The following is a 21,876-nucleotide window of genomic DNA, read 5'->3' on the forward strand; positions in this document are numbered from 1 at the left end:
CAAACCTAAAACATTTATTTCCAAATTTGAAATTTGCTAAGGCAGTCCCATAATTTGTTTCATAGCTATACATTTCTTTGGTTTCCAGACCTACAGGAGCTATAGACTGTTCTAATGGATTACAAACATTCCTAATTTGATTATTGATCTTGCCATTTTAAGTTATTAAGTGTATATTTGTATTTGCCATCACATCCAAATGATTTTGCTTCTGACATTTTACATTTAAATTATTTCTATTCTAACACAAGATTGCTTGTGATCTTTATAGAAGGGTTTTTTTCTATTCCTTTTTATTTTTGTTTGTATGTGTGTGTGTGAAGGGGGAATTAGTTCAGAGACAAACAATACCCCAAACAAGCTGCAGCTGTAGCTGTTTTGTGCTCTTTTTATTTAAAATAAAGTATGCCTGCACAACTTTAATCACAATTTTTTTAAAGAGAATGGGTTTTCTTTCTCTGTAATCATTTGTTTTATATAGGTCATTCTTACAAGAAAATGGCTTTTGAGCTTTGGAACTTCATGAAAACCCCGTTTTTAAAAGCGTTCTTTTATCATAAGAAGTTTAAAAAGTGGTAAAGTTTTCCAGTCTTACAGCTCAGGTTCAATCACTTAAATTCTATTATTTATAGACTATTAAACTTCTATACCAATGGACCATCATGGAGAAGTTGCTTTGCATATCTGAAAATTTTGGTCAGCTATTGTAAGTTTGCCGTCAGTGTTGGCCTGCTATTTTCATGTACAGTTTAAGGCCATCATATTTAGTCTAATACTGTATTCTGGACAGTTTTGAGAATGGCAGAATGTTTTGATTTATGATTAATGATTACATTTAATACTTCACAGAAATAATTTTAAGTCATCTTGACAGAAATCATCACATGTAGCCTAAACATTTTTCCACTTTGGTCTACTGTTACCTCACCCGAAGACATTGTGTAGATGTTGTATTTTAAAATATTTGCCAGGTTTTCATTCTCAGTGTTCCTGCCTGTAGGGCTTTCCATCCATTTCTATACTTTAATTTAATTTTGAATGTTGTAAATTGACATAATTACAGACGTGCCTGGAACTACTAGGCCCACTTATCAGTAGCCTACCTTTATCTGAAAATAATTGGACGCCTTACTATGTTAATCAACTATTCAGAATCATTAAACATCATTTATTCTTTTCAAACAGCCTTTTAAGCTATACTTGTATGCATCAGTTATAAAATAAATAGATAAAATGTGCTATGGATTGCAAGGCGTCATTTGGAAGCCACAATAACGTCAGAGTCCTGCGAAACTACAATTCCCATAATGCGTTTAGCGAAGTATTAACAGCTGACGGATAAGTCCAGCTTCATGGCGAGTCTGGTCTGAATGGATAATATTGTGTTTGAGATGGAGTACAGGAGGAAACACTCAAGCCGGTCGAACAGGTATCACAACACAGCTGCCTGACACCCATATTTTACGCTAGCAACCACAATAACAGTAAGATAAAGCGTCAGTGCGTGAACCTCTCTCTGACGTTGCTACACGCGTTGTTCATGACCCACATCCAAATAACCAAAATTTTTTTTCTTTCGCCATATGAAAAGGTTATTCACCATACAGTGAATTACGACATTTCACCGCTTTGATAATGAAAGAAAGTCAGTCATCATAAGAGCATAAATCAGCATTGCATTAGTTAAATCCCTTGTCTCCCTCCTCCTGTCCCAGTTTCAGAGCTGCTGCTGCGCGGTAATGACGCGTTATTATTATAATGAACTACAGACCGAGGTTTCCCTCCTGACACTACATGTGTTCCCATTACTGCACTGTGGAGACATCACATTCTAACCGATCACCAGCCGAGATCTGACCTTTTAGTTGCAGATTCAATACACTTTTGCATTACAACATTTGTGATAACGCGGCAACACCCTTTGTTTGTCTTAGAAGTTTAGATTATTAGATATTTAATTGTGCAAATAAACTAGAAGGCGTTAGAGCAGTATCAGTAGACTTTTTGCTTAATATCTGTATTTTTTGGTACCTTAACAGACTGACCCTTGCATGTTCAAATTCTACAAACCCTAACTGAACGGTCTTACTAAAATAGAGTTAGACGTGTATTTGCAAATGTAGGCTACTTGTAATATATAAAGAAATCAGATCTCTCTCAAAAACCTTCTTATTTGATTTTCACCGACCCAAATAAGAATGAAGAGCAAATTAAGACCACTTAAATGGTCATGTGTGTTCTTTTTTACATTATAAAAATTTCTGCGAAGAATTTAGAGTTTTATTCTATACTGTTGGTAATATCAGCATTGTAGTCAGAGACCATTTTTGGACAGAATTCTTTAAAAAATGTTAAATTTTGTGTAAATGATGGGGGGGTGGGGGGTACATTACTTTTCTCTGTTGATCCCCTTTGACAAAATGTAAACATTTCCATTTCAGAACACCCATAGTAGCCCTAAAAAGCCACCAAAAATATTTTTGGATTATTTGGTTGAATTTTAGTGTAAAAATGAAAAGTTCAGATGCAAAAACCTCTAATTACCATCTGAAATTTTCTCCTAAAATGAAACTTTTTTTCTGCCTCCTATGTTTGTGTTCAGTTATTTCACTTTAAAGGCAATGAAAAGAACTTATTCATCACTATACAAGTAAAATGACCGAGCCTACACACAGGAGTTTGAAAAAATGGTAATTTTTAAAGAAAATATCAAATGGCTTTTAGAGGTTTTTGCATCTAAACTCTTTAAATGTATTTTTTTAAGTATCAGATCTTTTTACTTAATATGAGTTGGATTGTGAGAAAATGAGAACTATTTCTTTTCAAGTACTTAAAATAGCTTGAGCTATGCTGGCAAAATTCCAAAAATTCTTTAGACAAATGAGATGTCAATCAGCATCAGGAACTGCCAGCAGCAAATAAAATTTTGGGGTGGCACCCAGGGTGGCCAATCAGATGTCAGGAATGTCCAGTGTCACCCTGGACACCCCTCTGGCTCCGCCATGGTTTACTACATCAATTCAGCCTGCAATTGAAAAAACACACCACACCTACTGTTTGCTCATTTAATATTCCGTTTCTCTAGAAACTGCGTCACATTTGGAAAAATTTACGATTGCAGCTTCCGGTTCATTGGGGACTTTTAATAGAGTTAGACATGTATTTGCAAATTTACTTGTAATACATAAAAATCTTTTTTTTATCTTTGAAAAAAATGTTTAGCAAGGTTTTTCTCTCTTTCCTAATATCTCACAGTAAAGAAATCAGATCTCTCTCTAAAACCTCCTCATTTGATTTTCACCCACCTGAAATGTTCTCCTAAATAAAACTTTTTCTCACCCTCCTATGTTTATGTTCAGTTATTTCGCTTTAGAGGCATTGAAAAGAACTTATTCATCACTATAAAAGTAAAATTACTGAGCCTACACAAAGGGGTTGGAGAAAAATGGTAATTTTGAAAAAAATATCAAATGGCTTTTAGAGGTTTTTGCATCTAAACTCTTTAAATTATTTATTTTTATTTACATTTTGTTATTATCTGCGGTTGCCACAGCGAAATGAACCCCCAACTTATCCAGCGTATGTTTTACGCAGCAGATGTCCTTCCAGCTGCAACCCATCACTGGGAAACACCCGTACACTCCTGTTCACACACTCATACTCTACAGACAATTTAGGTTATTTATTTCACCTATACTGCATGTCTTTGGACTTATGGAAGAAAAACACAGGAAGAACATGCAAACTCCACAAAGAAATGCCATTTGACCCAGCCTGGGTTCGATTCAGCAACCTTTTTGCTGTAAGTGATACCCACTGCGCCACCGTGACACCCTTTTTTATTGAAATTAACTAAATGAGTTTACTTTTATTCTTTTTTTTTCTTTTACAGTTTTACAATTGGTCAAAAACTCATTTATTTATAACTTTATAACTAACATAAAGCAAACTGAACTTTGAGCAATCAAGCTTTCCTTTGGCCTCTGTCTGTCTCCTGCTTCTAATAATACTTTCATCCGTGTCACCTCTGAAGAACTGATCCTCTTACTCCATCAAGCCCACGCACACTGAGCAAGCCACGCATAGAAAACTCTCACTGTTCATTAAAGCGTTCTTCATTCGAAATTACTGGTCAGGTAGTATTCAAACTTCAAGGGTATTACTCAAATAAAAGAGGCGCAGATCAGTTTATTTTATGAACAACTCTGAGCAGCCGTGTGTTTTTGTCAGTGGTATGATGTCCGCCCTCTTCATGACCCAGGCTTTGTGATTATGAGCTGGTTTGTCTGCGTTTGAGCGTGGATGAGAATGTGACCTTTACTGCTCATATGGAAGACAGGCGTCAGGCGTTCACAGCTGATATGAGCACACTGCCCGGATACACCGGGGCCAGAATATCAGGCTGCTGGGCTCTCCGTACCGATGGAGGGTAAGTTATTAAATGCACTGTTTAGTATTTAAAAGGTTAATTAAATGCTGTTTTGAGTCTAATCTGAAAAGAGCGACACATGCAATTATAGACTACCTCATTTAAAACCGTTGAGAGTGCTGAAACTGCTGTTTGCGATAACCTTTACACTGAAAACAGTTTATCAGCTTTATTGTCTATAGTTTTTTCAAAGGCGGTATCTTGTTTGGTTAATGTTATTTCTGTTGTTTTTTTTTGTTTGTTTTTGTTTTTTTTTAGCTGTTTTGAATGTGACTGCTGGCCTGATTTAGTCACTCACTCATGTTCGTGCAAAGAGCGAGTGAGACAGGTTTTGTGTGACACCGACATGATGATGGAAAGATTGCTTGGTTGCCGTTCTTTTAATTCAGTTAGGTTTTTATGACTGAAAGCTTGTTTATTTCAGTTTTAGGTTGCGTCAGTTGATCATTAATCTTGTGACATCTTGCAGAACACGATTAGCCACACATTATTTATGAGTTTTAGTGTTTGTAAATATTTCTAACACACTGTAAAACCCAACAGTCAACTTAATCAAATGAAAGGAGTGTAGTTAACTCAAAATTGACTGAAAGTTAATTCTCAATGAAAAAGAGTTTTGAACTCAGTGTTGTGGGTATAATGAGTTAATTAAATACCTCATTACTTCAACTTAAATGGAGTAAGTTCACGGTACTCATATAGATTCTTTTTTTTAACTCAAATGGTTTGTAGTAATCAGTTTCCTCAAATAGTTTCTTTGTTGCCTACACTTATTGGGTTTTTCAGCACTCAGTTGGTTTGAGTTCTCTTTGTTTATTGGGTTTAACTGTGATTAAATTGCTTCGTTTACTCAAATGGATGAAGTTCACAGTACTCATTATTATTTTTTTTATCTTAAATGGCTTGTTGCAATCGGTTTCCTTAGATGGTTTAGTTACCTTAACTTTTTGGGGTTTCACAGTGTAGGGATGCACCAATATAGAACCTTGGCTGAAATTAATAGGCAAAATCTCTTTGCGAAGCCAATAAATAGGGCTAGACAGAAACTGCAGACATTTTTTGCTATTTTTGTGCACAATTTAGAAAATTAAAAAGTGGATTTATGCTAAATGATTTTGAGAGTATATATACTTAACAACATTAAAAATTGATCGCTTTTATTTAGAGTATGCAATGCATATCTTATTAGAACTTTCACATATAGTTTATAAACTAAAAGACAAAAAATATTACTTAACAAACTATAACGTACATATTTTATCATATAAACATATTACTCAATAACATTACTGAAATTAAAATAAAAACTGAATTAATATTTTAATAATTATTTATTTTTTTGAGTCTTTTTCACCGTTATTGTGATAGGCCAGATTTCAGACAGGAAAGCAGTGGAAGCAGAGAGAGCAGAAGCATCAGTAAAGGAGCTTGAGCCAGGAATCAAACCTGGGTCGCCATGAGCATGTTGGTGCTATATGTCAGTGCAAAGTACCACTATGCTATTGGCACCGACAAAACTGAATTATTATTTAATTACACATTTATTTGCATAAGGAAACAAATAGACTTAATGGTAATAAGGGTGCAGATTTTGTGTGAGTGTACCTAAAACCAATATATAGGCAAATAAATGCAAATTTGATACTGTTAACTTATTTGGAAGCCAATAACTGATATATAGTAAAATGAATACAAACCTTAATACTAGTAAGACTTTATATTTGGAAGCCAATGGGTGTTATATAGACTGATAAATGCACATTTTATATTAATTTGTCTGGGCCTCCTTACAAAATTATTCACAATGCAACCAAAAGTAACCCGCTAAGCAGTTTTGTTTTTAATAGATCTCTAAAAATGGCTAAAGATGGCATGGCTGAAGCTGGTCTATAGTCAATCAGTCAGTGAAAATCTGAAAGACATCTAACAGTAGTCCAAAACAGACTAGTCATCAAATTGACAGATTAGACTGATTTAAGTTCATTCCTGTCTATTTGATTAATATAATCTATTTTTCGACTGACAGCTCAAATTTAGCCTTGCTTTAGACAAGACGTCTAGATGCATATCAGACATCTTTTAAACCCCAAAAACAAAGCCATTCATCTATAAGCCAACAACAGTCATATTAATAGTTTTTTTTTTTAGAATTCAGCTTAGAAAGCTCTTCCTGTATAGTTTTTTTTTCCTTTATATTTCTGTTGTTGTTGGAAATTTTTTAATATATTATAAATATATATTTATAAATACATTTTTAATATATTCAGATGATCTCTGGCTCTGATGGAGCACTTTTAGCTTAGCTTAACATAAATCATTGAATTCGATTGGACCGTTAGCATCTAATGCAAAAGTGACCAATAAAGTTACATTGTGTACTAAAACTTATTTATTATTATGAACTATACTCTTATTCTGGCGTAATCATCAAGGAACTTTGCTGCCAGGCACCGCATATCAAAGAGTGCATAAAAATAGTCCCCAGGTAGCTAACTTCCATCCGGTATGCCCAGCATGTGCAGACCCCACAGAGTAATATTTCACCTTCTGTGCATCCTGCTCTAACCCTATCCAAAGCAACTTACAAAAGGAGCCGTTCATCTATAGGCCAACAATAGTAATAGTAATTTTTTTTTTAAGAAGAAATCTACTTAGAAAGCCTCACAGCAAGAAGGTCGCTGGTTTGAGCCTCGGCTGGGTCAGTTGGCATTTCTGTGTGGAATTTGAATGTTCTCCCTGTGTTCATGTGGGTTACCTTCAGGTGCTCTGGTTTTCCCCACAAGTCCAAAGACATGCGATATAGCTTAATTGACATCTGCTGCGTAAAACATATGCTGGATAAGTTGGCGGTTCATTCCGCTGTGGTGACCCCAGATTAATAAAGGAACTTCGCCGAAAAGAAAATGAATGAAAATGAACTCAGAGAGCTCTTCCTGTATAGTTTTTTGTGTGTATTTCTGTTGTTGGCAGAGCACTTACTCTCTTTGGTCCATAATGGGCTTTTTGATAGAATAATTGTCTTTTATTTACTCCAGCGGGAGTGGTGAAGACTCTCTGGACAGACTCCTTCCTCCAGTCAGCACCTCTCGCAGGAAGAGTAGCAATCTGGGTAAAACGGAACCTCCACTGCTCCGCACTGGCACACGCACCATCTACACAGCTGGCCGACCCCCTTGGTATAATGAACACGGAGCCCAGTTTAAAGAGGCCTTTGTGATTGGTACGAGTAGATGGTACACCTTTCTGGTAATCGTTCTAGTAGTGGCATTTCAAAAGATCTCAGTTCTAGCATATTTTGTTCCTTTAAAGATTTCTTTTAGATTTGAACTTAATTCTCATTCTCTCTTCAGTAACCCAGTGCAAAATACATTTGGATAAAAACCTTTATAAATAATAAGATGATACTTTATAATAAAATTAAACTCATATATTAAATTTTTGCACCAAAACAATTCATAGTAACACTTATGTCAGGCATTTTGGACACCAAAATGGGAGTTTTTACATCAGTATTTCATCATGGGGTTTTTACAGGTTTGTGTGGTGGCAGTGCCTCAGGAAAAACCACTGTAGCCAATAAAATCATTGAAGCTTTGGATGTTCCCTGGGTTGTTCTTCTGTCTATGGATTCCTTCTATAAGGTGAGGTGTTTGTGGCTGTGTGTGTTTGTCTCAGCGTGAGATCTGAATGGGCGATCGGTCCACCACGTGAAGTTAATCTGATAAGTCAAGTGCTTCAGAAAGCCTTCGTAATCTCTCTCCTTCCCTTTTTATCTCGGTTTCAATCAGTTTATTGCAGCACAAACAAACACACTGAAGTCTAATGATTGACAGTTTGAGCAGTTCAGCCGTGATCTGCAAAATTGACATCAAAATTACTGCTGTGAAGATGCTGTATGTTTGTTCACTGTTAAGCGTGTATCCTATGTGAGTTCTCATTTAATCTTTCAAAATTATTGTAATTTTGACTTTAACTGTATGTGGATAATGTATTCAGAATAGCATCTGTTGCTTGACTGTTAAAGCACATATGGTGATAGGGCAGGATGGTGATCTCTACAGTGTCTGTGTCGCCCCATCAGTGATAAAACATCCAACCTTTATGTTCCCATCTGCAGGTTCTGTCTGCAGAAGAACAAGCTCTGGCGGCTAGCAACGACTATAACTTTGACCATCCGGGAGCTTTCGACTTTGAGCTGCTTGTGACCACGCTTAGAAAACTTAAACAGGGCAAGAGTGTAAAAATCCCAGTGTATGACTTCACCACACATGGACGCCAGAAAGAGTGGGTGAGTGAGTGTGTGTAAGGGAGATGTTTCACATATTTTCCAGAGCTATATTAAAAACATACCACAGATAGAGTCGTAATTTATAGTAATAGCATGAAGATTTCATTTTGTTTGATCTTTTTTTAATGTGCTCACTCCCTGCTCTTTCAGAAAAACGTGTACGGTGCCAGCGTCATTATCTTCGAAGGCATCTTATCCTTTGCAGACAAAGAGCTCTTGCAGGTATAATAAAATATTCCTGTTCTGTATGTTTTGGAAATGTTTAGAAATATTCAAAGCAAAGTAAATGATAAAAATGTGTTTGATTTTTTTTTTTTTTTTTTAATGTTGGGGGTCCATTTATCACAAATCCATCATAAAGAGATAGTTCATCCAAAAAACAATATTTACTCTCCACATGTTCCAAGCAGGGCAGCACTGTGGCTCAGTGGTTAGTGCTGCCGCCTCACAGCAAGAAGGTTGATGCTTCAAGTCCTGGCTTGACATTTCTGTGTGGAGTTTGCATGTTCTCCCCGTCTTGGCGTGGGTTTCCTCTGGGTGCTCGGGTTTCCCCCACAGTCCAAAGACATCCGCTATAGGTGAATTGAATAAACGAAATTGTCCGTAGTGTATGAGTGTGAATGTGAGTGTGTATGGGTGTTTCCCAGCACTGGGTTGCAGTTGTAAGGGCATCCGCTGTGTAAAACATATGCTGGAAAAGTTGGCGGTTCATTCTGCTGTGGCGATATATGATAAATAAAGGGACTAAGCTGAAGGAAAATGAATAAAGGTTTTTTTTTTTCTTGTTAAAGGCAAAAGAAGAAACTTTGATAAATATTTATATCCAGTAGCTATACTGACATCCATAGTAGGAAAAAATCCTGAAAGGTTTGGAAAATTCTAGAATGTTTTTATTTACACTCACCGGCCACTTTATTAGGTTATGTTCATTTTATTTGTATCTTTGCTATATTGTATTACTGTATTTAATGAACATAACATATACACTTACTGGCCACTTTATTAGGTTCAACTGCATGTTAACACAAATTTCTAATCAGCCAATTAAATGGCAGCAACTCAATGCATTTAGACAATCAGCTGCAGTTCAAACTGAGCATCAGAATGGGGAAGACTTGTGATTTAAGTGACTTTGAATGTGGTGTGGTTGTTGGTGCCAGATGGGTTGGTCTGAGTATTTCCTAAACCCACCGAGAGTTTACAGAGAATGGTCTGAAAAAGAGAAAATATCCAGTAAACGGCAGTTCTGTGGGCACAAATGCCTTGTTAATGCCAGACGTCAGAGGAGAATGGCCAGACTGGTTCCAGCTGATGGAAAGGCAACAGTAACTCTGACCACAACTAAGGTATGCAGAAGAGCATCTCTGAACACACAACACATTGAACCTAGAGGTGCATGGGCTACAGCAGCAGAAGACCACACCGGAAGAGAAAACTGAGGCTACAATTCACACAGGCTCACCAAAATTGGACAATAGAAAATTGGAAAAACGTTGCCTGGTCTTATTAGTCTCAATTTCTGCTGCAACATTTAGATGGTAGGGTCAGAATTTGCTGTCAACAACATGAAAGCATGGATCTATCCTGCCTTCAACAGTTCAGGCTGGTGGTGGTGGTGGTGTACTGGTGTGGGGGATATTTTCTTGGCACACTTTGGGCCCATTAGTACCAATTGAGCACCGTGTTAATGCCACAGCCTACCTGAGTATTGCTGCTGACCATGTCCATCCCTTTATGACCAAAGTCTACCCATCTTCTGATGGCTACTTCTAATATGGTATCGCGACATGTCATAAAGCGCGAATCATCTCAGGTTTCTTGAACATGCCAATGAGTTCACTGTACTCGAAATGGCCTCCACAGTCACCAGAGGTCATTCCAATAAAGCACCTTTGGGATGTAGTAGAAGGGGAGATTCACATCATTAATGTGCAACCGACAAATCTGCAACAACTGTGTGATGCTATCATGTCATTATAGACCAGAATCTCTGAGGAATATTTCCTGTACCTTGTTGAATCTTTGCCACGAAGGATTAACCCGGTACTAGTAAGGTGCACCTAAAAAAAGTGGCCAGTAAGAGTATTTACCTGTGTGTAAAAAAAAAAAAAACTGTAGAAAAATCCTTTTTCGGGGTAAACTATAGCTTTAACGCAATGGAATATAATAAAAGCATTAGACTTTTAGTCAATATTTGTTAGATTTTTTATCTTCTATATGCTAATATACTTCAGTCATCAAAAAATGTATTTGAAAATACAGTTTTGCTGTATATTAATGAATTAACCAAATTTTCTGGCTGAAGAAGAAAGTGCATATGTTTTTATGATTCTTGCAGCTGATGGACATGAAGATCTTTGTAGATACAGATTCAGACATTCGTCTGGTACGGCGGCTGAGGAGAGACATCACAGAGAGAGGACGGGACATTGAGGGTGTCATTAAACAATACAATAAGTTTGTAAAACCAGCCTTTGAGCAGTATATTGAGCCCACCATGAGACTTTCTGACATTGTAGTTCCACGTGGTGAGTTTAACGTATATGCTCTTCTGCAATTAATAATTGAAGCTTATGGATATAGATGTGAGCACTATTAACTTTTCTCATTCCCACACAGGTGGAGGAAACATGGTGGCCATTGACCTGATCGTTCAGCATGTTCACAGCCAGCTGGAAGAAGTGAGTGACTGAGAAAAAATGTTTCAACAATTTTCAACAACATTTTATTGAAAAATATTAGTGTGGATGCAGCTTGTTAAATAGACATGAAGTTTCTTCTTCAGCTTCCTTTCACATTTCAACACACAGAAACAGTGCCCTCTGCCTGTGAATAAAAGTTCTGCAACTTCTTTTTTTTTTAGGTTGCCTATTTAAACTTCTCAGCATGCTCACTTTTTCTCTTTCAGTTTTTTTTTTTTTTTTGCTGATTTTTCATTTCTGTTCTGTTGCATGCATTCTCCTGACAGCGTGAGATTAGTGTCAGGTAGCAGAAGCTTTTTGTTCTTTCTCTCACACTTGCACATAACATGCCCGTAGCCAGGGAGGGTTTGGGGTGTTAGAAAGACCCACCCACCCCTCAATGACAATTTGTCCCATGCATGAGCTCATTTGTCCAATTTTGACTGGTGTGCCAACATTTATTGTGAAGAAGGCTTTAAGACAGAAAAGAATCTGAGATAAGTGAAGTCATCTTTCAATACTGACCAATTGTATTGTTAAATAGAGAAAACATTTTACAAGTAACGTTTATTCTTAACCTTATTCTTGAAAGAATAAAATACCAATAAAAAAGGTGTGAAGTACCAAAATTTAATTTTGAAACCTAAAAGTTAATTTTAATGCTAATTAGGCTATTGTTGTTATCCATGCACTTTCAAATGTACTTTTACAGGAGAGGCTACAAGCAGGAATTTCTACATTATTATTCTTATTGTTATTCTTATTGTTATTATTATTATTATTATTATTATTATTTTATTTTTATTTTATTTTTTTTATAACAAGTGGCCAAATTCTGACAGGAAAGTTGAATGTGCTAGCCAGTTTGTTATTTGCCTAATAAATGACAATTTACTTTGCAAAATTGGCAGTTTTTAATTCAAATGCTTAACAGTTTCCTTTTTTGCCTAATGATATATGATGTGATGAATTTGTATTTTAAAAATAATACATACGTTTTTAAAAATATTTCTTTATTTTAAATCTTTAGAAATGTTTTGGCACATCAAAAAGTGTGGTTATGATGACCACCTGACAAGCTAGTTCAGCTGATGATAGTGCTAACCATGTCACTAACATGCAGTGTTTAAATCTCATAGTTAAAAAGAAAATGAAGCGAGTAACTGCAAAAAGGTCCACTTTTTGAGAAAAAAAGAACCACCCCTTTCACCAGGCTGGCTACGGGCCTGTATAAACACAAGCAATATGTATGTGTGCATTTAGTGTATAGATGCACAGAAATTGACTTTCAAATATGAAAATGTCTACACAGACATTAATACACAGTAGTTAATATTCATATCAGTTGGTATATATGTTTTATTTATTATACCAATCTCAAGGATTAAGTATATTAAATAAAATAATTTTTAAACACACACCTTCTTTCTCTCTCTCTCTCTCTCTCTCAAATTCCACTCATATAAACTCATATAAATATCGTTATATTATACATATTATACTCATATTATTATATTATACTCATACATCTCTCTCTCTCTCTCTCTCTCTCTCACTCTCACACACACACACACACACACACACACACACACACACACACACACACACACACACACACTCAAGCAAATTGATATTGGTGGTTTGAGAGGACTCTAGTCAAAAAGTACTTTACACAGTAACAAAAAAACTTCCCTGTTATATTACTTTAAATTTAAAACGTAAAAAAAAACAAAAAATCTCAAATAAATATTTTGTAGCATAAAATGTTTTCAGACATGTTTATATTCATTTTAAGACAACAGACTGTGAGTCTTTTAACTTCAGGAGAATTAGGAAAAAAGTAGTTGAATAGTCATTGCTTTCAGTCACAACAAATGATAAAATAAAAGGTATTCTGATCATTTTTTATTTTCCTAAAAGAAATGTTTTATGTTTTGATATTTTATTGTTATGAATATTTTATATTTTATTAGCAGTATTTTTTATATTTAAAGTCTAGAAGAAAAGTTATTTTACCAGTAGACATAAATTAACATTTTACTTAAACCAATACTTGAACAATGTCAGTTTCTCTGGATGTACTGCATTTATTAAATGCTCTCTTTTTTTTTCCATAGCTGTATACATTGTTGCCAAAAAAAGTGATATATACTAAATAGAATATCTAAAGTCGCTTTTAAAAAAATAACTAAATACTTAACTAAATAATTAGTTATTGTTAAAGCTAAATAATGTGAAAATAATTGTTAATTATTATTATTATTATTATTTTTAACTTTTTTACGTAACACCATATGTGTGGGTGTTCACTACGTTGTGAGGAAAAAAGCTCATAAATCATTCAAGATTGATTCTTTTGAAAATGTAAAGGGATATTTACATCTATTGTACATCTCCATAAAACCTGAAAGCCCAATCTCTGTGTGCATGCGTGCGTGTGTATGTGTGAGTGCATACATGCATGGATGGTTATAAATGAAGGCAAAAAGCCCAGCTCCTTTAGTGTTGCATTCAGTGTATAGTTATACATGTCAAGGCTGGGTGTAAAGGTGTCCTTCATTTGTATTTGACTCTTCTTTTTGTCCTTTATTTGACGGTGCTGCATGTTTCTTCTTTTTCATATGTGCACATACACGCACGCACATACAGGGCACTTCTGGCCACGGCCCATCAATCCCAGCCCCTCCCTCAGACTCTCAGTGTTTTGGAAAGCACACCGCAGGTTCGAGGTCTTCACACCATCATCAGGTGAGTGTCACATGAATGAAAAGAAAGCTTGCTTTTAGATGATCGCGCTTGTTGTTTCAGCATCCATTCATATGTTGCTGCCATTCAGAATTCCTCACATCTTTTCTCTTACTGTGGGAATCAAGCTAATGAGTCACTAGCCGCTTTAGCCTTTCTTGTGCATCTCTTCTGCACTCCTCCTCAATTTTTCTGTTTGTTTTTAGGAACAAAGACACCAGCCGTGACGAGTTCATCTTCTACTCAAAGAGACTGATGCGCTTGCTTATTGAACACGCGCTGTCTTTCTTGCCCGCCAAGGTGTGTGGGTGTTTTTCAGTTTCTATGTATGCCGGTCAGGGTTTTTTTTTTTTTTTTTTTGGCAAAGTTTGATATCATTGCATGATCAAAGCTAAATCTCTGATGATTCAAAATATAACTAGAGGGGAATTAATTAAATGGGCTTTCGGTTAAGTAATTAGATTACTTGCTAGTAGTCACACGTGTATATGAAAACGTTTTTGAATTTAAAGTGATTACATGCAAACCACTTCATTAATCAAATACATTCCTAATATTCACATATAAATGCATAAATGTTTTCATTGAATTAATTAATAAGTGTATATGTGTGATTATAAATATAATCACATTAAATTATGGGGGTTACTCTTTGATCTGCATTTTGGTCAAAATACAATACTAATTGAGTCATACAAAAAAAAATATTCATTATGCTAAATAAAGTGAGTGGGTAATTATTTTATATACTTTTACTTATTTTATGTACACTGTAAATAATGCTGGTTTTTAAACAATCGATTTGAGTTGTGCAACAGTACTTATTAGTTAATTGTGTTGTTTTAGCTCATTTTAAATAAACAGTTTGAACAGACAGCAGTGTGTGTGTATATATATATATATATATATATATATATATATATAGCGAGCACAGGGCAGGAGTGGGCGTGGCCAGCAGGGGAGAACGTGAGCGAACAACTGTTGTTGTCAGTTAGCTCACAAAATGAGACACAAACCGTGAGGAGACGCATGAGTTTATAGTTTACAAAGTTAAAATGCAAAGAGTGATTTAATGCCCTGCTACATTTGTTATTCGTAATTTCATATACAGACAACCACAATTTATATCATTATAAAGATAAGTGTGTTCATGTAAACACTATAAATGAGGACTTCTCCCTCAATCCCCGTATCCAGCAGACTCAGTGGAGCAGATCTCCTGACCTGTCTATTTTAACCATTAACCCAGTTGGTAATCTGGAGGATTTAGGCAAACACAGCAGCACGGCGATGTGTCTGAATGTGAACGAACTCCTGATAAAAGACAGCGTCCGCCATTCTCTAATTCTTGTGCTGCTCTCCCGATAAAAATGCTTGCAGCACACACACAGCTTTGCTGTATGATCGGCCTGACAAGATCGCGGGGGAAAACATGCAACAAACCCAGTGGATGATGGAAACAAACGCATATGAGCCTTCATGAACGGCTAAATACTGTGCCGTGGTTTCCGTGTCTCTCAGCTCGGGCTTGACACTGGCAGGTCTGGCAGGTCTAATGAATAATTAAGCAGCCGGCTCTTCTCATAGGATAATAAAACCCCGCTATGAATAATAATGAGAAACCGATGCTTCATCATTGCACTTGCAGTACTGCGCCACGTCGCCGATTTTGATCCCGCCCCAAAAATCATTTTAAACCCGTAAGCTGAAATTAGCTGACAAAAGCTCAAAATTATCCAGTTTTCCCCACAATTACAGATGACAGGTGCTAACATTGTCTTAACTGATGCTCAACACACACACATCTGTTAATATATAAAAAAAAAAGTTTCACCGGGGTGTCCTGAACCTTTAATAATTTTGAACTTAAAATGGTTTTTAAAAAATTAAAAACTGCTTTTATTCTAGTCGAAATAAAACAAATAAGACTTTCTTTAGAAGAAAAAAATATTATCAGACATACTGTGAAAATTTCCTTAAACATCATTTGGGAAATATAAAAAATAATAATAATAAGGGAGGCTCTATATATATATATATATATATATATATATATATATATATATATATATATATATATATATATACTCACACACACACACAATCTTAAAAAATTATGTTTGTTGTCTGGCATACATATGTCCGTGTACTAAACAATAAACACTGCAATACATTTATTATACAATACGTTAAATAGAATACATTAGACATTTATTCTTAGACTCTGAATAATCTGTAAGTAGATCAAGAATACATACCAATCAAAGGTTTGGGGTCAGTAGAATTTTGAAATGTTTTAAAATAAGCTTGTCCTGCTCACCAAGGCTACATTTATTTTATCAAAAATACAGTAAAAATTGTAAAAAAAGTTAAATGTTATTGCACTATAAAATAAATGTTCAAAAGTAGCTCATCATTTAACTTAATAATTTATTGCAATAATTTAAATATTTAATTTTCAGCTTCAGTACTCCAGACTTCAGCGTCACATGATCCTTGAGAAATCACTCTAATAAATAATAATAATAATAATAATAATAATTATTATTATTATTAATGTAATAGTACTGAAAGCAATAATGAATGAAGTAATAATTATATATGAAAGTACTTACAATAAGAAAGCAGTTATTTAACATTTTTATAAATATTCAAAAATTTGTTTTACATTTAATAAATGCCATCTTGATAAACAGAATAATTTTCTTAAAAAAACATGAAAAAAACCTGACCCCGCACTTTTGACCGGTAGTGTATACAGAGTGTATATTTTAGGTCTATATTTACATAATCCTTATATAATAATATTCAATAATCATAAAAGGAAATATTCTGTCCTATTTTGTTTGCATAAGTAAAAAAATTTTTTTTAGATTATTTGTGTATATTCCCTCAATAAAGACAAAACAAAAAAAAACTATATCAATACAGAGGAAAAAAAAAATTCAGCTGTACAGAATTTTGTTTTGATTTTTCTAAAAAAATTATTATTTTACCTTTTTTACAGCCCTGTACTATACAGACACCACAAGGTCAAGAGTACAAAGGGTGCAGATTTGGTGGCAAAGGGGTAAATTTTTGTGCCTGACAAGTTATCTTTACAATGTTCATATAATTTGTAATTTGTAGTTTGTAATTTGATTGATGTCATGTTGGTTTGAATCAGCACCAGTCTTTCTGTCTCCTAGATCACTGGTGTGTCTATTCTTCGGGCAGGTGAGACCATGGAGCCGGCTTTAAGAGCCGTGTGCAAAGACGTCCGCATTGGCAAGATTCTGATTCAGACTAATCTGGATTCAGGAGAACCAGAGGTACACAGGCCTCAAGTGACTCAACACATTCATTATTTTGTTAATTTTCCTTTGGGCTAGTCACTTTATTCATCAAGGTTCACCACAGCGGAATGAACCTCCAACTTACAGTATGCAGCATATGTTTTATACAGCGAATGCCCTTCCAGCTGCAACCCAGCACTGGGAAACACCCATACACTCTTGCATTCACAAACTACAGATAATTTAATAATCTACTGTGGAAACCCACACACAGGGAGAACATGCAAACTCCACAAAGAAATGCCAACTGGCCCAGCTTGGACTCAAACCAATCACCTTTATGCTGTGAGGCGACAGTGCTAACCACTGAGCCACCATGTCATCCCCATAACTGAACACATAGCATCTTGAATACATAGCATGTTTACAGCCAGCTTCTAAAAATAAAAGCTGGCCACAGATTTAATGTGCCTGTCATTAGGCTGTGATGTTTTTTGTTTACATCTGTGGTTATTTTCATGGCTGTGTTGGTGATAACAGAAATGTCCAGAGACTCCTCAGTTTTATCAATATTGGTTTAGTTTGTATGGTAACACAGACTCCTCTTACCTTCAGCTGCATTACCTGCGGCTGCCCAGAGACATCAGTGAAGACCATGTGATTCTGATGGACAGCACTGTTTCCACCGGAGCTGCAGCCATGATGGCAGTGAGAGTGCTGCTGGTATGTGGCTGTCCACCTTATTTCCATTCTAAACTGTACAAAACCATGATGGGTGTTTGTTCCACACACCTTTAATGGATTTAATGGGATATAGTTACAATTTGTTTAAAACCTGCTTACGGTTGATTTTCTTTTGTCTGCTAAACACCAAAGAAGATATTTTGAAGAATGCTGATATCTAAACAGCACCTATTGACTTCTGAGAAAGAAAATATTTTCATTTGATGCTATCAAATGCATAACTATTGTTTTGCAGAATATTTTCCATCTTGTTTGTTTCACCATTAAAAAATTTGAGTGAATGATGACTATTTATTGTGTGTGTGTGTGTGTGTGTGTGTGTGTGTGTGTGTGTGTGTGTGTGTGTGTGTGTGTGTGTGTGTGTGTGTGTGTGTGTTCAGGATCACGATGTCCAGGAAGAGCAGATTGTGTTGGTGTCTCTGCTGATGGCAGAGTTGGGAGTTCATTCAATAGCGTATGCCTTTCCTCGTGTCAAAATCATCACCACTGCTGTGGACAAGAGTCTAGATGACCTCCTTCATGTCATTCCAGGGATAGGTGAGATTTCCTGATACAGAGACAAAAGTTTTTGATGAAAAAGGCTGATACATTTTAAATGAATGACTGAATGAAAAGTTAAATAATTAAAATGTTTATGTTTCAAAAGCTGTTCTGTTAAGCTTTATATAGAGAGAGAGAGAAATATAGATACACATTTTGAATATAGTCACTTTGAATATAGTCTCTTCTGCTTAGCAAGTCTACATCCACTAGATCCAAAGTACAGCCAATAGAGTACAACTTGGAAAATATGTTTGCTATTATTGTTATATGTAAAGTGTATTAATAAATCATCAAGACTTACTTGATTACATTGCTGGTGTTGACATATAGCACTGTAGTGCTCGCAGTGATCGAGTACGATTCCCACCTTAAGTTCATCCGCCATTCCTGTTCCCCTCTCTTTCTGTGTCCCAAGCTTTCCTGTCTGTTCTCTTCTGCTCTCTCCAAATAAAAACGGCATAAATCCCACCCCCCCCACCAAAAAAAATAAATTTTTACTTGTTGACATATTAAAGTGTTTTTACAGATCACAATGCAGCCCCGAAATGCTAATTAACTGTCATTTTAAATCTTTATATTTTGCCACTATCATTGAAACCACCATGCTTACTCTTTTGTCACCCAGATGTTGTTAAACCTTTAAAATATAATCTATATGATTAATATTTTATTATTTTGATTAAATACTGCTCACAATAAGTATGGTTTTTACTTGAAAATATATTTAACTCTGAATGACATTGACACATAATCTCATAGATATTTTGACATTATATTTTCACACATATTTTGAAACATATGACACCTGCATTTATCATTTAATTCTTTGTAAATTTCTTTTGTCTTGCCTTTGGCCCATATTTTTTTCCATCAACATTTTGTTTTTAGAAATTCTCTAACAGTTTAATAATTGAACTCAAGCCTTTCTACATGTTAACAAGGGAAATTACACTATGTACACTAAGAAAAAATTGCGGGTTTTTAATTACTGTCATTAAAGGGGACTTTGGTGACCGCTACTTTGGAACTGATGGGTCTTCATCCTGGAGTGAAGAAGATCAGCAAGAACCCCTCAGTTGCTCATCTGAGGTCTGACAGAGGTTTCTTCAAGCAGTTATGAGAAGTGAGAATCAACACTTGCTGTGCTGTAATTTCTTAACTTATGCTATAGAAACAATAATGATTCACCAGTATTTCTAACACACTCTTGAGCACAGTATTTTGTACCACTTAATTTTCTAGCCTTTTCTGGTGTGATCTGAAACAACAAATGTTTGTTTTATCTGTTAAAATACTGTAAATCTGATAAATTGATTTAAGGTTCTATTAGACCATTTTCTTCTTAAAGACAGTCACAAAATTAATTGTGAATTTATAGATTAGTTTATAATATCTGTGTAAACGTACAAATGTAAGAATGGCTGGACCCATTTGACCATTTTTGGTGTTATCCATTCAACATAAAATAAAACTTTCAAACACCTGACAATGCCTTGATCATTTAAAGATGCCCTGCGTTTCTAAAACTTTTAAAACACATTATGTATCTCAAATTAAGCTTTCTGAGATCTTTTTTATTTTATTTTATTTTTATTTTTAATTTTAATGTATGTTTGCATATGTGCTGCCACGTCTTCAACACCAGAGGGCAGTACATCTCTCCGTCTCTCTAATATTGTGTTTTTGTGTGTTCAATAAGAAAATCCACAACCAACATATATGGAAATAAAATGCTTCGAAAATAGACTGTTTAAGAATTTATAGACAATAAAATCAAAAGGTTTTCACAATCTTAACAGAAGGCCTTGACTTTGCTGTTACATTATAGCTAATCAAAGAAGCTCAAGTTGTTTTTGTGGAACTAGAAGTCCTGAGAGTAAATGACTGCACACTTTCTGAGCTCAAGAACTGCTCTGGGTGAAGGTGAAGGGATTTTCTATTGAGAATAACTGAAGAAAGCTCTATTGAGATGAAATAATGAAAAGCCATTCAAGGAGGACATAAGAGAGAACTTGAAAATAATGTTGTTAGAAGGACAACGCTGTAGAAGGTTCTAAAAGATAAATGCGACATCTGTTTCAACAAAATGAAGGGAACTTGGCATAAACAAGTCTTTTCTGAGATCAAACTGTCTTACCAAATTAGGCAGCTGGAAACGGGCGGCTGATAGAAAACTAACCTCATAACCAGCACATATTATCTGAAGAAATGAACCAGACATTCTCAGTCTTTTCAGCACTTCGCAGATATGACCTATTTGGCTCAACTGGAGCTACATTTTTCACAAATGTCCAGAATCTGACCATTTGCAACTAGGGCAAAAACATAGCAACTTTATTTCCAAGTAAACACGTTGTTCCAGGTCTGTTGACCACATTATAGTCCATATCACTTCACCAAATTATTTACATTATTTCAAAGGTTTTTTCAGTAGTGATTTATGAGCTCTATCAGTCATACTCTAGTCTTGTAGTTTTTATTAATCAAAATAAATGTATTTGGGTTTGTTTAAAAAGATAGCCTACTGATTTCTGAATATCTTTTAATCCTCTCACACTAATTAACATGGGCAACTGTAGTTGTCCTAGCATGTTGTTGGTGCTGGATCTGTCTCCTCCATGTCTTAAGACTGTTCACAATGTTGAGTCTAGTGCAAAATCAACTCAAAGTTCAGTTCAGATGTGTATGCACTGTTACAAAAGTCATATTAATGATTAAATATGTGTCCTGAACTGTACACTGACTGACATCTTTGTAGTTATTCTTGTTTTAGAGGCAATAGCTAAAAATATGCATATTGTTGTTGTTTTGTTTTGTTTGTTTAATGTTAATAAACTACTTTACTTGAGCTTTATATGCAGCAAATGTGTGTATTCTATAAACTCATCATTTCAAGTAGTTCACCAAAACTGAAAATTCCATAATGGCTACTCGGTCTACTTGTCACAAATCTGTTTGTGTTTCTTTCTTCTGTTGAACACACAGACATTTTTTTGAAAAATGTTGGATAACTGTAACCATTGACTTTTATAGTATTTGTTTTCCTACAGAAAAAACTAATTTATGCAGGTATGAACCACTTGAGTGTGAGTAAATATTGAGTATTATTTTTTCGTGTAAATCTTTTTAAGGTGCTGTTTTAGAATGACAATCCAGATTTTTGGTGTTCTG

The 21,876-nt window shown here is 35.1% G+C and overlaps 1 protein-coding gene across 5 annotated transcripts; it reads left to right on the forward strand.

The window, feature by feature from the left end:
• Positions 1-1,317: 1,317 nt before the first annotated feature.
• uckl1a (uridine-cytidine kinase 1-like 1a) lies at positions 1,318-20,191 on the forward strand. 5 transcript variants are annotated; one of them, NM_001128259.1, is made up of 15 exons: positions 1,318-1,429; positions 7,465-7,649; positions 7,964-8,070; positions 8,547-8,717; positions 8,868-8,939; positions 11,056-11,245; positions 11,337-11,398; positions 11,686-11,702; positions 14,048-14,146; positions 14,350-14,443; positions 17,151-17,213; positions 17,332-17,454; positions 18,034-18,141; positions 18,543-18,699; positions 19,706-20,188. In NM_001128259.1, exons 1-15 carry the CDS (start codon positions 1,371-1,373, stop codon positions 19,798-19,800), a joined length of 1,602 nt encoding a protein of 533 aa, NP_001121731.1. In that variant the 5' UTR covers positions 1,318-1,370; the 3' UTR covers positions 19,801-20,188. The 5 variants fall into 5 exon arrangements, 3 of the variants coding, with proteins under 3 accessions (NP_001121731.1, XP_087119875.1, XP_087119876.1); XM_087263749.1 differs by lacking the exon at positions 1,318-1,429 and adding an exon at positions 4,327-4,429 and having other exon boundaries at positions 19,706-20,191; XR_015497243.1 differs by lacking the exon at positions 11,686-11,702 and having other exon boundaries at positions 1,321-1,429; positions 19,706-20,191.
• Positions 20,192-21,876: the final 1,685 nt, after the last annotated feature.

The sequence above is a fragment of the Danio rerio genome, chromosome 8 (assembly GCF_052040795.2).
Source record: "Danio rerio strain M-AB ecotype USA chromosome 8, GRCz13ab, whole genome shotgun sequence".
NCBI lineage: Eukaryota > Metazoa > Chordata > Actinopteri > Cypriniformes > Danionidae > Danio > Danio rerio.